A 15,762-nucleotide genomic window follows, 5' to 3' on the forward strand; every position below is an offset into this window, starting at 1 on the left:
ATAGAATAACTGAATGAGATGACATACCGAATCGATATTCAATGATTAAACTTACCATTGTGGAATGTCATGTTGACATTCAATGAATATGGAGTTCAGTAATCATTGAACTCTTCAATAGGGAAAAAGAACATTTTAGGAAGTGTTTGAGATTGTTTTTAAAAACAACTTATTGACTTATTATTTTTTGCAAAGACAATAGTAAAAAAAATGTTTGGCAATATCAAAATGACTTTTTCATTAGTTTTAAAAAGTCTTCAAAAACAAGTTTTGAAAAGCATGTAAAATTTAACTTTTTGAAACTCTTTTTAGCTTTTCACCTATAATACCTTCAAAAGTAGATTTTAGCCGAACACTTTTTAACTTATTAACTTATTGATATCATAAAAGTTAATCTAAACATTTTTTTTAAAACTTATTTTATCACCACCATAAGTCAATTAACATTTTTTTTACCAAAAACACTTTTGAAATTCAAAAAACAATTCCAAACACCCCTGTAATTATGTCATTCGGAGTACCTACCACTAACCACTAATATGGTGGTGTCATCTCATCACTAAACACAACCACTAAAGGTTTGTATATACACTACTATATTCCTCTTTTTCTTTTTTTTGATTATTTAAATAAAAAATATGTACCTTTTAATTACTTAAAATCAAGGTTCTAAAAACCTCGTCATGACGTGTCATGGCTCCAAAGCTTATACTTGCCGCCACACTTTAACAAAATGTTGTCACGCATAGTAGAATATATATATATATATATATATATATATATATATATATATATATATATATATATATATATATATATATATATATATAACTATTGATTATATACAAAACTTTAGTTACACTTTTACAAATGACAAGGCTTGTCATGACTCATAAAAGATTAAGGTTTGACATTGTCGTCAAAATCGCGTCTAACATTATTTAGAACATTGCTTAAAATATAGAGAGAGGTAGAGAAATATATATATATATATATATATATATATATATATATATATATATATATATATATATAGAGAGAGAGAGAGAGAGAGAGAGAGAAGATAATTGGTTGTGGTTGCTCGTGCTCCCCACCACAAATGACCACAAAAACTTGCAACCAATAGCCACCACTAAACACCCAGGATGGTGTTCACATTGTGGTTGGGTGCCATGTAGACATCAGAGCCATCTGTTGAGGGTATTTCGGATGGTCTTATTAAAAAATACGTTCCGTTGAATTTTGTAAAGTTGAATGTATCATAGAAATTTTTTGGTAGAGTTGTATAAAAAATAGAAAATTTGACAATCAATTAAATTCTTGATACAAATCACAAATGTCTTCATTTGTGGAGTTATTTTTGGTGTTTTACCGACTCAAGATAATCTACAAACAAGTCGTGTCGGGTCAATGCTCATTAGGGAGTAGCAATAACAAGTATATTCTCATAAATGTACATTAAACATCCATGACTTTGATATGTACATTAAACAAGCTACTTAATCCATGCAATGCCTTGGTGAAAAAGTTGGGTACTTTATTTAAGAGAGACAAAAAATACATTGCTATTTCTATTAACCGAAATAAAATTCACTAGATAAATCCAATTAAAAAAAACTAACATTAACATATAACTAGTGATTACTACATAAATCCAATTTTAAAAAAAAAAAAAACGAATTCATAAAATGTATAAGATCTATTGATATGGGCACAAACCAAGCATTGATTCCATACCCGCCAATTGATGATGAAGGAACCTATAAACCGATTCGGTTGTTGTGGCAGCTATTCTCACAACCACACCCGTCCCCTGCAACAAATGGCAACCTACTTTCATTTATTTATTCTTATTAAAGCATTGTACTTTAAAAGCTTTTAGCATTATACTCTTTCAAATGTTTGTTATTACGACATTATATTATTATACATTAATAAATTCAAAATCCAAATGTAGCTAGCATAAAATTGCTTTGTATTTGGAAGATATTGCTATAATTAAGTTAAAAAAAGGAAACAATATAAAGGAGAAAATGAAAAATACCTTTGGACCAAAGGGGCTACAAGAAGCAATAAGTGAAGGCTTTGTATATCGATCACTATTACTATTACATGCTTTAGAGACTGAGATTCCTCCAATAGATGGAGCGCGTAATTGCTCTGACATCATCTTTTTCACATCTTCTTGAATTTGGTTTTGTATTTTCTTCAATTTAGGCCTAAATTACAATAATAACCCAACCCAAAACATGATTTTTTTTTTTGAAATTTCATATTAGTACAAAGAAAGAAAAAAACACACAAGAATACTTCAAAAAGATAATCCTACCCTAGCAAAATAACCATTGCAATTACTTGGTAATCCTGCATTCGTTCACCAATACTTGAAACACTTGTGTTCTCAAGTAGTACCTAAATACAATCAAACAAATGGAGATATACTCATTGTAATGCTTCTTTTTTCATATGTGTTTTAACTAGTATAAAACAAATAACTTGGTTTAAATATGTGATTAGTTTATGTCAAAGACAAAGTATTGTAGATGTTTTGGAATCCTATGGCCTAAAAGAAAGAAAGAAAGAAAGATACCGTATCAAGAAACATGGGCTTTGTATCAAGATATATGTGATTGGTGCTTTTATAAAGCCCAAAATCCCATTTTTCTCCACTTTCATGACGCCCACTAGTGATCCAATCAACAATCAGTAAACTTGAGTCTCCAACCATTCTAAAGATTTGCTTTTGGGAGTATCTTGCTGTAGAAAAACATGTCACTGGATCTGGAATGACAACCAAAAGGGCATCACTCCCTATTCTTGCCTACTACATTCAAAAGTTTAGCATCATTAAAAAGTATATATATGTAATAAAATTAATATTCCATTCTACATTCTAAATTTTAATCTGGGTGATGAGATTGATGAGAATCACAACTCTAATATCATTAAGTGTTTTTAGACTTTAGTGTCGAGTACATATGTTAACTAGCCATCTTTTTATGTAATAAATTTAAATTTGAAATGAAGCTAATGAAATAAACAGCACTTAATGCAAAAAAGCAAAAAACAGCACAACTTATTACCTCCATCATTTGCTCAGAGCACTTCAAGGCCACTGATTTGTACACCTATACGACCATGTGAAACTTCTGTTATTTTAATGAAAACATTCAGCAAAGATTTTAATTCCCTCCATCTTTTAGTATTTTGGAACAATCAAGAAGACAAGAAGGTATGTACCCTAGATGCAGCAAAGTATATCCCAATAACAGAATTTAATGTCTTTTGTGTTGGTGTTAAAGTTAGGCCCTAATTATGTATACTATGCACATGAAATGACATGAAAATATGAAATGAAGCTAGATAATTGGTTGAAAATGTCACTATTTCGATAACTCGTGAGCACAAATTTGCTATAATTGGGAACACAGAAATTATTTTAAGAATTGAGGCATCCATAAAGGAAATTTTGCAGTTTTTACAGGAGAGAGCATATGAAGCATAAAAACAAACACATGGTATGCAATCAGATAGCTGTGATGTGAAGGAGACTGACCTTGGTAGATGCCTGAGTTGTCAAAACGGCAGTGCAACCATCTTCTACGGTAAGGTCAACCGAAATGCAATCACCCTAAATCGGAAAGAAAGAAAGAAAGAGAGAAGCATGCGTTATATGAAAGATCAATCCTAAACAATACAAAACCATCTGTTTCACTCAAACCTTATCATAGCTTAATCGAAATGCTTACAGAAACAATGCCACCGCCATAAGTGAGAGTGTAGATCCAAACGGCATCAGTTTCAGAACGCCCTGCCTGCAATACATATCAAATTTGAAATTTTTTCTCATGGCTCATAAAGCAGAGAATAATTTGATAGGGATTTGTTTATACCTTCGTCGGAATGATGAACTTGAGAGGATACTTGGAGAAGCATCGGGTTACGGTGGACTTGCCTCCTACTCTCCCCACCACTAACTTCCCGGTTTCCATATTTACCCTCAATTCTGCCCTCATAATTGCCTCTTAATATCATATGATCATTACAAAATTACACAAATGGTCCTTGTGATCGACAAAATTAGTAAATTACCAGTCCTTGTGATCTGCACCCAACTTCTATTTTTGCCACTTTAATCATTTCTAACCAAATTTATTTTACATTTGGTTCCTAACCTAAGTCAAGATCAAGTCGAGCACAATCCTTCTTAATAAATGATGGTTTTTTTTACCATATGTTAATGTATGATGAGTTTGACACTAGAAATTTTATGGTATTTTTGAAATAAATATTATTCACTTGTCAATTTTTGATTTTTTTCAATTTTTAAAATTAAACTTCTACTTATATATGTAAAGCATTAAATATCATATAATTTTGCAATAAATACATGTTTTCTTTATTATTTTAAAGTTGTACATTAAAAAATATTTTCTATTTACACTTTAATGTTTAATTTTTTTAAATTAACTCGTGTAATACACGGGTCTCACACCTAGTTTTTATAAAATTGATGGCTTTAGTCCTATTAATAATTCTAACTTAAACATAAATACTACATCCATGATATTTAAATCTAAAATTTAAGTTAATTAGGTCGCACTAAAATTTCTTACTTTTGAAAAGTTTAAACATTGAGGTCTTTATTTCATAAAATGGATACCATTCATCATGACACTTTAAAATAACTTCTCAATTTCATATAAAAGCCTCGTAATCAAGTTTTCTACTAGTTAGTCATTGGCGAAGTCAAGAGTAGGCATACAATTTGCCATTTGACAATCATAGTCTATTCATTTTATTGTTACACTTTTTAGATCAAAATAGTTATTCTTTGTCAAAATGTCTATTCATTTTATTGTTAATCTTTTAGGTCAAAATATTTATTCTTGTTAAATAGTCTCATCATATTTGTTTTAAAACTCTTGATATTTACCACATGTTTATTTATTACTTTTAACTATTTATTTTTATATTAAATTATATTTTTTTTCAAATTTTTATTTTTCACTAAAAAGGCTTAGGTCTGTTTTGAGGATGTTACATATTTCGTTTTTCTTGAGTGAGCCAACAATTCGTGGATAAATGGTTTGGATGAAGCTATGTACCCAGGTGGAGATAATTTTTTCTTTAAGATGCCCCACATATCCAAGAATATAATTGATCGGTAATTCGACCGATGACTATTTAACCTCAGAATCTACTAACCTGCAAGTAGATGGAAGTTTGTAAAATGTGATCCGTCTTGTAAATGGTTTAGATGAAGCGATATACCCTCGTGGGGATGATTTTGTCTTAAAGATGCCCCACATATCCAAGAAAATAATTGTTGATCGATAATTCGATCGATGACTATTTAAACCAAAAATCTACTAGTTGCAAGTACATGGAAGTTTGTAAAATGTGATCCATCTTGTAAAACTCACCAAGAAAATAAAAAAAATAAAAAATGTCACATGTGTAACATTCGTATTTTAGGACTAAAATTCTAACATTTTATGTGGATTTATGTAACGCGCGTAGATCTGGACTAGTCAATTTAGAGATAATAAAGGTCGAAAACGATTTTTCGACAAAAGATTATTTAGAATAAATAATCCTAACCAAGTTGTAGAATACGCCTCAAGGGTTCCGTACATATAAAGAACGCCGAAATCCGAGTTATAACGAAGAAGTTATGGTCCGTCGAAGTTTTACGGCAAAACCGTCACGACACTGGGAGACGTAAATAGTGAATTTACGATGGAGGACTTTTTATCATTATAAATCTAAACAAAATTTGTAGTATAATTTAAACCGAGAACATACAAAAAAAACGCCCAAATCAGATTTCGTATGAGAAAGTTATGAATTTTCTAAGATTTGGCTTAGCAGTGCACAACCCGGAACTCGAATTTTAGATCGGGTTATTTTTCACCTATGTGACCTGAATGAGAATTGAATATCTCATTATTAGGAACTCAACGGTAAAAAGACAGACGAAAACAGAGTCTGTATGTAGAAGTTATGAATTTTACGCGGACATTTAACAGTATAATCTCCTCGTACTGTTAAATTTAAGATCAGTCAATAATTAGCCGACGGAGCAAAAATGAAATTTGTATATATTATTTTTACCTACGCGTGGATATAAAGAACGTCAAAAACGGAGCTCGTATATGAAAGTTACGGATTTTAGAAGTCGGAAGTGTGCTGTACGAAAATAGATGACGTGACACAATCTTGGTCATTGTTTTCTCCCCAAGTCTTGCCACCAAATGGTGACATGTGGCACCAAGTTCAGCCATATTTCAGTCTATAAATAGAACTTCTTCCACCATCATTTTCTTCACATCTTTCCCATTATTTCTTCTCTTTATTCTCTCTCTAGAACCTCTCTCTAGCCCCGAAACCCCCTGAAAAGCCTAAGGAACCTCCCTAGCACGAGGCGGAAGCCTCGGAGTGCTCGACGGTTCCGAGAATAAGAGCTTTTCAGCTCGGGAACGCTGCTCCAAACAAAGCCCGATTTTCTATAAAACTCGCTGTAAGTGAGCTACGTCTACGCTATTTTTAATATAGCTTTATTTAATTATAGTAACATTATTAGGAACTTATAATAAGTATTTGGGATATTATTATTGGTTATATAAGTATTGTTTAACGCTTATATAATAGTAATAATATCTAGACTATTAATTAGTTTCGGCGAATAATAGACTAAACTCTAGTGGTAATAATACTAGGTTTCATTGAAAAAAATTATTTTTAAGAGGCGAAGCGCTGTCTGAGTTCGGAATCACCATATTTTCAAGTGAGTGCATGGTCCCTTTCATCTTACTCATAGATATGAAGTATTTAATATAAATTACGTGCTATGTGTGCATATTATTTGAATACTTGTTGTCTATGCTATGTGAAATATTTTTATACACGTTTTAAATGATTTAAAATGTATATGTATTTTACATCTACAAAATGTGTTGGGTAAAACGTGGGTAGATGTAATAGTTTCTGTGTGACCAAATAAAATAATGAGAGACCTCGATATAGGTGTTATTGATGATCCAGTCATCTAGCGGAGTATAGATGACGACCACGGACCATTCTAGACAGTCCAGTGGAACGCTAGGAGTCTCATAACCTGTAGGTGTTTATTTGAACTGTGTGCTCACCAACATTACTCCATCCCCCACATGGTTGCATTATTTGACATGAATTGTTGAGGTACCCCCAAAGCATGTGTTGTCACCCCGATGGAAGTCCTCATACTAAGTCCCTTGTGTTAGATGTTTTAGGGACGTAAAGTGAGGATAACGGGAACGGGGTAATCGGGTTTGCTTGGTTTGATAAAGTTAATAAACTTATTTATTGTTGGTTGAAAACCCTATGTACTCACCAGGTTTCCCAACCTGACCCAATCAGTTTATTTATATCACATGTATTGATATGAAGTCACCTTACACTGAGAGATTAAAGAGATCTAAATCACTAGTGATAATGAATGTAAGTTCTGTTTATGCTTATGTTTCTGTATTGACGATGACATCCCTAATGTTCTAAAATGAATAAAAATACATTTCTTCGAAAATGCTTTGATAACGTATTTATCATGTATTACTAGGAGCAAATTTAGCAGCATTTTTATTAAAAGAGGTACTCTGATTTTTATAAAGCATAAATAAAATTTGTTTTTTCTGGCCGTGAAAATGAGGATGTCACAATTTATTTAAAGAAAGTAAATAAAATATAAAAAATAAATAAATACATTATATAAATAAATAAAATAAATAGAATATGGTGATTTCAAAAGTCTCAAGGTTATTTAGAATGTAAAAATTAAAAGTTAGATAAAAAAATTAAAATAGGAGGGACTAAACATGTCAAATTGAAAAACTTAAGTTTGACTTTGGCTTAACTAGATTTAGGTCCAAAAGTGCAGAGGAATTAACTTTTTAGGTTATATATATATATATATATATATATATATATATATATATATATATATATATATATATATATATATATATAATGTAACTTGTTAGTTAAATGGAATCTAGTTGTAAAAACAAGTGAAAAACATAAAGGTTTTAGGGCCAAAGTGTCATTTAGCCAAAGATTAGAACATAAGCCCAAGTTCCTCTTTTTTCATTTTGAATCTAGGTGAGCTTCAGGGAAGGATAAATGGTGATTTTGGAGTTTTAGATAAAATTGGAAGGTGAATTAAAGATGTAATGGTGTCACTATGATTGATCTCTAACTCTTAATCATTTAGCTTTTAGATGATGTGGATTAGTTCCAAATCTGAATTCTATTAGTTGATACATCAAATGATTTCGATTTAATGTTAAATTGCATGTTTAAAAATCTATCCAATGATGTAATTTTCATTTCAAATGGTGAATTTGAGTTTACGAAGCTATAATGAAGCTTTTGAAACCTTGGCTTCATGAGACCATCACTAGAGTTTGTGGATTTCGATTCAGGAAATGGATTTGGTAAATAGTGTGGTTTGGATCTTACTTTAGTAATACAAAGTCCAAATCATAGCAGTGAGACCTTCAATTCAATCAGGTGTGGAGTCAAAATTTTAGGATAAGGGGGCTTATCTATCGGTGTTACTAGTGAGCGGCGCCCATGAGGTAAAGATGACGTCGAGTGGTTAGGGTATTTGATTTTAGATTTTTTTTATCATTTTGTGGTTTTCAACATCTTAAAATCATTTTGCGTTTTTCACGAAAAAATGGAACTTGTTTGAACGAGAAACATTAAAAAAACGACATTATACATCTTTATTTGTTATGTTATAATTTATTTCAACAAATGAATTTATTTTATTTTGAAAAGAGAGAAACCACAAAATGGGACCATACATGTATTATATGAAGAGAATGTGTGTTATTTGATATCTAGAGTAAAAGTTTAAAGAGATAGGTGTGGCGGTGGTTTAAGTTGACCATCAACCCATCAATCATAATTAATGAGCTATTAGTATTTATAGTATATGAATTGATTAATTGGAAATGTTGGGGGTGACCAATCACCGACTAGACCCCAAACTGACTCCGGCCACCACTAAATTCAATGGTGATATTAGGAGCTTTAATGGGCTTTTTGAGTTAATTCGTAAGCGAATCTCTCATGAGCATGTGTAGTTATAATTAATTAATGTTTAGTTAGGCCTTCCCATTTTATCTAACACTTCTCATACGGGCTAATAGAAATAACAATTTCTTAAAATCATTTCAAATGTATATAAAATTCAGTTGCAGGATTTGGTCCCAAATATTCATTTGAAAATTCAAAATTTCAAGAATTAAGTAGTTTTAGATACAATGGTGTCAAATTCAAATATCATTATAAAAAGTTTAGATAAACCATACAACCTATGAAATGACATAGGTGTTGTTGAAATCATATCATATCCATGTAGGTATTGTTTCATTTTTCATTTAATTATAGTCATGTCCTCCAAATACAAAACAATTTTATGCTAGCTACACTTGGATATTAAAGTATAATATCCTAATAATAAACAATTGAAAGTATAATGGTATAGTTGGATAAAAGCTTTTAAAGTACAATGCCTTAATAAGAATAAATAAATGAAAGTAGGTTGTCATTTGTTGTAGGGATGGGTATGGTCATCAAAATAGTTGTCACAACAATTGAATCAATTTATAGGTTCCTTTATCATCGATTGATAGGTATGGAATCGATGCTTGGTTTGCGCATGACCAATAGATCTTACATATTTTATGAATTTGTTTGGGGATTATAATTTGTTCTTTTATTGAATTTATCTAGTAAACACTAGTTGTATGTTGTTAGTTTTTTTATTGGATTTATCTAGTGAATTTTATTTCGGTTAACAAAAATAACAACATGTTTTTTTTGGTTCTGAAATATTGTCACACCCCCAAACTAGAACGGCGGAATCGTTCGAGGGCGGTTGACTTCATGTAGTATCGTAACAGTTGAATACATAGTAAATAAAGTAAAACAATCATCATATATATAATTGAAAAGTTACATTGTTGAATGATACTTGTTTCAAAACAAATTACAATATGATGACAAAATGAGTTTTAAACTAACGCCTTAGCGTCACTTCTCCAAAAGTTGATGTTTACCTGTATTACTGAATCCCTGAGAAATACAAGTAGTTTTGAAAGAGCGTCAACAATTAAGTTGATGAGTTCATAAGTATTTAATGTCAATGTTTGTATATGTTTGAAAACTCCTAGAAAATCCCTTATTTCCTACTAGAATAAAAGTAATCTTCTACCAAGACCCGATTGTTTTGAATGTTTGCTTCTATAAATCCAAAAATTTTCCATAAGTGTGTGGTAGTTTAAAAGTTCCAAAACTGTAATGCAATAGTGTTTTTCATGCCTAGAATAGTAGATTTATGTTTGTATAGAATCACTAAGACATTTGATGACCCTGTAAATCAACGTGTTTTTAATACTCCATGTGAGTTTTATAACCATGCTATTGACCCAGACTGCCTATAACAACGTTCTTCAGGCGTTGGAATGTTATGACGTTTGTCACCCCAGACCTGTCGGTCTAACTATAGGTAATAGTTTAGGTGCGGGATTATCAATCCCGTATAGATCTATACACAAATATCACGTTCTCCCTACAAGAGATTATGGTATATAATACAGGACTTTAACTGCATACTTGAAAGTACGTGAAGTTGAATGGCTCACAAAACTTAGTATCAAATAGATTTATGTATGAAGATTTCATTTGTTCTTGTATATGAAAGTATTTCCTTGATATAGTACTTATAGTATGTAAAATCTCTTGATTTCTTTGTAAACTATACCTATTATAGTTTTTCTAAAAGTGTTTCGTTTGTATGGTAAACCCTAGTGTAGTGTCGACTTTGTATGTAAGTATAACATTTGTAATAACATTATTGAACATTTATACTCAAAATATAAATAAAGTGTTTGATATTTATATAACAACATGTTTTATTCCAAAAGGACAGGGTGTTATCGTGATATGTTGCATGAGAACATTTTCGTATGATAGTTATAAATCACATATGATTGATTATGTAACAAAAAGTATAGCAAAATATTGATGTTTTTCACACGAGGATAATTGTGTGTTTACTTGTACCCCCCCCCCCCCCCTTAAAAGTGTATGAAAGTATTTACAGAGCATTTGAAAACGTAGTTGTAGGGATATGAACTCACTTGATAGATCGAAAAAGGTGAGACAAAAACCGAGCAGAAATTTGACTGGAGAAGAGTTGATTTCTCGGGATTCTCGGGAATCTCGGGAGCGTAAAACTTCCTTCGGAACTTGGATATGAAAACCGGGACTTCGGGATGGATTCGACGGTTTAAACGCAAAGCTTCGGCACTAAAACGAAGAGAATTGAGCACCTAAACCCGAAACCATCGGTTTCTATTTATAGGGGTGCAATTTGAGGGTTCACGTCGTGAGCATAGGTGGATCATGTCATGAGTTTGACCTGGTCTCCTCCCGTAGACTTGACGACTCGTTGATAGGCTCTGGAACCCATCAGTCGCAGGCTCACGTCGTGAGCTGCCTGATAGCCTCGAATTTTGTGTCTCGAACTTGTAAACTCCGTAACTTTTGCGTACGAACTTCGTTTTCAATGTTCCTTATATGCACACGTAGGTGAAAATATATTCTATAACTCTCGTTTAGACTTCGTCGGTTAATTTTGACTTTATTTTTAATTATTTATTTTTAACAGACCGGGACACGAAAAGTCCGTTAAAAATCCACAACTTCTTCATACGATGTCCGCTTTCGTCAGACTTTTTACCGTTGTGCTACCATTGATGAGATCTTCGATTCTCGCTTAGATTGTTTCAGCCAAAAATCCCTCAATCTCTATTTCGAGTTTTTAGCTGTCTACCGCTATCCCGAAACTTAGAAAAATCATAACTTCCTCAGAAGTCGGATTTTGACGTTCTTTTTACGCACGTTCACGGTTTAGTATAATCTACGACTTTCTTTTAGATACTTCAGACTAAAAAGTATTTTATTGCATTTTACTTTTTTTTTTTTTTTTATGTTTGTCAGTGTTTTATCGGTTTTGGGACGAATTTTCGATTTGTCATAACTTCTTCGTTATAACTCAGATTTTAGTGTTCTTTATATTTCTGAAAACCTTGACACGATAACTATCATCTTAGTCAACCCAATAGAGACTTTTTGACGTTAATTTCATTATATCAAAAGAGATTACAATTTTTGATTTTTTAAGTCATTACATTGACTCGAAATATTGGGTTGTTACAAATATAAATATCAAATTTTTTCATGAGGACATTGCATGGATTAGGTATCCTATTAGTAAAGTAGTGTTGAGGTGACATCTATATCACAATGAATATTGATATTTAATTTATATGTATTTTAAAGATAATTTTAAATACTATTAATTTATATTTTTATTGGGAAGCTAGATATGCCTTAAATTAAATTTTATATTGCATACATTCCGCACTACCTTTTTTTTAACTCACTTTGTTTTGGGGGATTTTTGTATGGGTTTGGGTGGATTTACAACTTTCGTTCTTTGATATATGATTGTTTTTTTGTCTATGACACAATGGTTGATAATTAACCACCAGCTCATTTGAAGAATAGAACTTTGGACTCGGTGTGTATGACGAACATTTGGGTTTTTTTTTTAAACTTTCTAGAATACTTTGATTTTCCATCAAAACAAGTATTGTAAGGAAGTTCTGTTCGACAACATTGTAGCGTTTTCTTTTACTTGATTTTATGCTAGAAAACGCCAAAGATAGGAAGAATTTGATTGCGTGGTTGCAAAATCCAAATTTGAATTAGTTTTACATGTTTTTTGTGATGCTAGCTCATAGCTAGCTTTGGTTTTTTAGTATACAGCTCCGAGAGGCGTGCCGCCGAACCCCTTTCTGATTTTCAGCGATCGTAGATGGATAGTCTGGGACTAACGACCTGCTTTTCGACACGTTTAGGTGTTGTTTGTTTTTTGGAAAAAAATCTCTTCAGACCTCTTATTGTTGCGCTGCGCAGTACACGCGCAACACTTTTCATCTCGCAGCTGTTTGTTTTTCAGAAGTCTTCGGATTAAAAAATCTTTGCACGTATTCTTCTTGGGGCAACACTTGTTTTGTCTTTTCATACCTCTTCTTCTTTTTTTCTTGCTAAAATATTGATTATATATTGCTGACATCTTATTTCACATTTTTTTTTCGTTTTTTTTTTTTTTTTTTTTTTTTGTTTATTCTTGTTGATTTTATTTCTTTTTTTATATTGAATAAAAATCATAATTTGTTGATGAAATATTATTATTTTATATAAAATCAGTTTATTTTAGTTTTTTAATATATGTAGCAGCATATAGATGTTAAAAAAACAAACACGTTTCTTATTACAGTCTGCAACCGTTTGGTACACCTCTTCTACTGCACAGTGTTGCAGAGATGATCCACAGACTTTATAAATTTTTGCTTCAAAAAAACAAACAACACCTTAGACTCTCTCTCATGTGCACGCACACATTTGATTCTTTTATGATTTTAGCTTTTGTATAGTTGGTGCAGTAATTTATTTAGCTTATATGATTAGTTTATAAAATATTGTACAATGTCATATATCAAGAAAGATCTATTAGATAGTATTAGCATCATATTTTTGTTTTCAAAATACAAGAAACCGTCGTGAACAACTACAAGGCGTTTACTAGTAATTTTAATTTATGTTTAATCTTTGGTATTAACATTAATAGTATGAGATGATGTTATTGACAACCTGACAAACTGATCTGTTAGCCAAAAAAAATGCTTTGTTTATTTTGTTACCCCATTCAAGTGGACACACGTAAATTTGAATCATAAATTTATCATGAATAAAAATATGTTTAAAGTATATAATCCTTTATTGGAAAAGAATTTAATCCTTAAGGAAAAACTGAAAATATACAAGATATTTTAAAGGTTCTTTTTGGAATAAAGAATGGCGTTTCAATGAAATGCTAAAAATCCAAAATAAATAAATAAATAAATAATTTAGGCTTATATGTGGAAATAATAAATATATAAAAAAACTCTTTTTTTGTTTATTATTATTATTAAATTTTGTTGTATCCCAAGTTCGTGTTCAAGTCCTCTTGTCGTGGCCTAGTCATTTTAGTTAAACCTTGCGATTGTTTTAGATGTTATTTCAGATGAAGTACATGATATAATATCTAAAGCCCATTTGGTTAAAAATATTTGTTTCAATTTGAAGCTCCCGAGACTTTTAATACTTTTCTTGTTTCACCTTAAATGCATTTGTAAATAGAATTAATCATATAAACACAAATTAAAATTATTTCAAGACATATTAACCTTATGTTGTAAGTGAATTTAACTCAAACTCGTATATAAATACAATTATTTTCTTTAAAACAAAATAATTATAGTTTAGTTGATTGAGATGAATCTTTAGATATCAAGTCTAATAATTATCAGAGGATTTATAGTCTACCGATATCAAATGTTGGTGGAAAGTTGATCTCGAGCCTAGTAGCATGTAGCGGATCCAAAACAAATGTCAGAGATAACACATATGATTTTAATGATAGCACATCCGAAAAATTACATTGTAACAGAAAAAGTCTCAAAAGTTTTCCATTATACCAATAAAATTGAGGTGATATAGGTTACTTCAAACATAGACAGTCTCTCCTTGTTTCAACCGAATATTAAAAGTTCTATAGAAATAATAAATTATATAAAGCTCAATGTTTGACTCTTATTCAAGAGGCATGATTTCAAGATTTGGTAAGAATTTTTATCATTGTTTTCTTTCGGGATGTATCTTTTTGTTTTTATCATGGATCCATTGTTGGTTCATATTATTTTTTTTAGATTTATTATTAGAAATTTCTAGTTGCAATTATTGCAATAACAATAGGAAAGTCAAAGATGACTAATAATTTTTGCAATTATTGCAATAACAATAGGAAAGTCAAAGATGACTAATAATTTTCATAATTATCAAGAAAAAACAAAAATAATTATTAAAGCTAGGAAAATAGATGAGCAACTATAGGTAAGGATGTTATTATACCAACATATAAGTGTACTAGGATCCTTAACATGTCACCATAGAAAGAAAGAAAAGTTCCACGAAGCAAACCAATAACCACTTAATGCATTCATTTCTAGCTACCATTTTTTTTTGCATTACTTTCATGAAATGAAGTTATGGATAACAACTTTTATTAATACAAAATTTTTTCCAACCCATTATACCATTTTAACACACAAAAAAAATATTCTTGTAACACCTTGACTTTCAAGTATTTTCAAATTCATCCATTGGTTTTAATTATGTCATTTTTGGTCTTTGGAATCGGAAGCAAGTGGTCATGGGAAGCCCTAGTGGTAAACCTGTAATTTGGATGTAGGAAGAGTGTGTTAGGCGTACACAAATGTACGCTGGGCGTACTCATGTCTGAGTGAAACCCTAATTTTTAAGGTTTGTGGGGTATTTAAGCACCTTTATAGCTCATTTACCCCACCTTTCCAACCTTTAAGCTCTTGAGTCGTTTTTAGCAAACCCTAACCTCATAAAAGTGTGTTTTGAGCTTCAAGTGTGTCCATTGTGTGCCTAAGGAAGAATGAGTTGCATCAAGGAGCTTAGAAGTTGAAGTAAGTTTGTGGATCTTGGATCATCACCTTCTTAGGAAGCTCCAGAAGGTAAAAAGTCTTCACTTTGATGTTTTGTTTGCTTGGATCTCATTTTTGGTAGCTT

General features: G+C 31.1%; 1 protein-coding gene across 2 annotated transcripts; it reads right to left on the minus strand.

Annotated features, from left to right (window-relative positions):
* Positions 1-1,516: 1,516 nt before the first annotated feature.
* On the minus strand, positions 1,517-4,024 carry URED (urease accessory protein D). 2 transcript variants are annotated; one of them, XM_078962495.1, is made up of 8 exons: positions 3,894-4,024; positions 3,750-3,815; positions 3,557-3,631; positions 3,084-3,128; positions 2,591-2,821; positions 2,330-2,412; positions 2,045-2,219; positions 1,517-1,813 (listed from the first exon to the last, which is right to left on the minus strand). In XM_078962495.1, exons 1-8 carry the CDS (start codon positions 4,014-4,016, stop codon positions 1,700-1,702), a joined length of 912 nt encoding a protein of 303 aa, XP_078818621.1. In that variant the 5' UTR covers positions 4,017-4,024; the 3' UTR covers positions 1,517-1,699. The 2 variants fall into 2 exon arrangements, with proteins under 2 accessions (XP_078818621.1, XP_078818622.1); XM_078962496.1 differs by having other exon boundaries at positions 1,517-1,830.
* Between the last annotated feature and the right edge of the window lie 11,738 nt (positions 4,025-15,762).

This window comes from Lactuca saligna, chromosome 6 (assembly GCF_052625555.1).
Source record: "Lactuca saligna cultivar CGN05327 chromosome 6, ASM5262555v1, whole genome shotgun sequence".
NCBI classification, from domain to species: domain Eukaryota; kingdom Viridiplantae; phylum Streptophyta; class Magnoliopsida; order Asterales; family Asteraceae; genus Lactuca; species Lactuca saligna.

Excerpts from the sequence above, each read along its gene's own strand:
- URED (XM_078962495.1), bottom strand. The coding sequence starts at position 4,016 with ATGAGGGCAGAATTGAGGGTAAATATGGAAACCGGGAAGTTAGTGGTG. Across the intron at positions 2,413-2,590 it reads AGCCCATGTTTCTTGATACG|GTACTACTTGAGAACACAAG; the intron begins GTATCTTTCTTT and ends GATTGTATTTAG. Across the intron at positions 2,220-2,329 it reads GCAATGGTTATTTTGCTAGG|GCCTAAATTGAAGAAAATAC; the intron begins GTAGGATTATCT and ends ATTGTAATTTAG.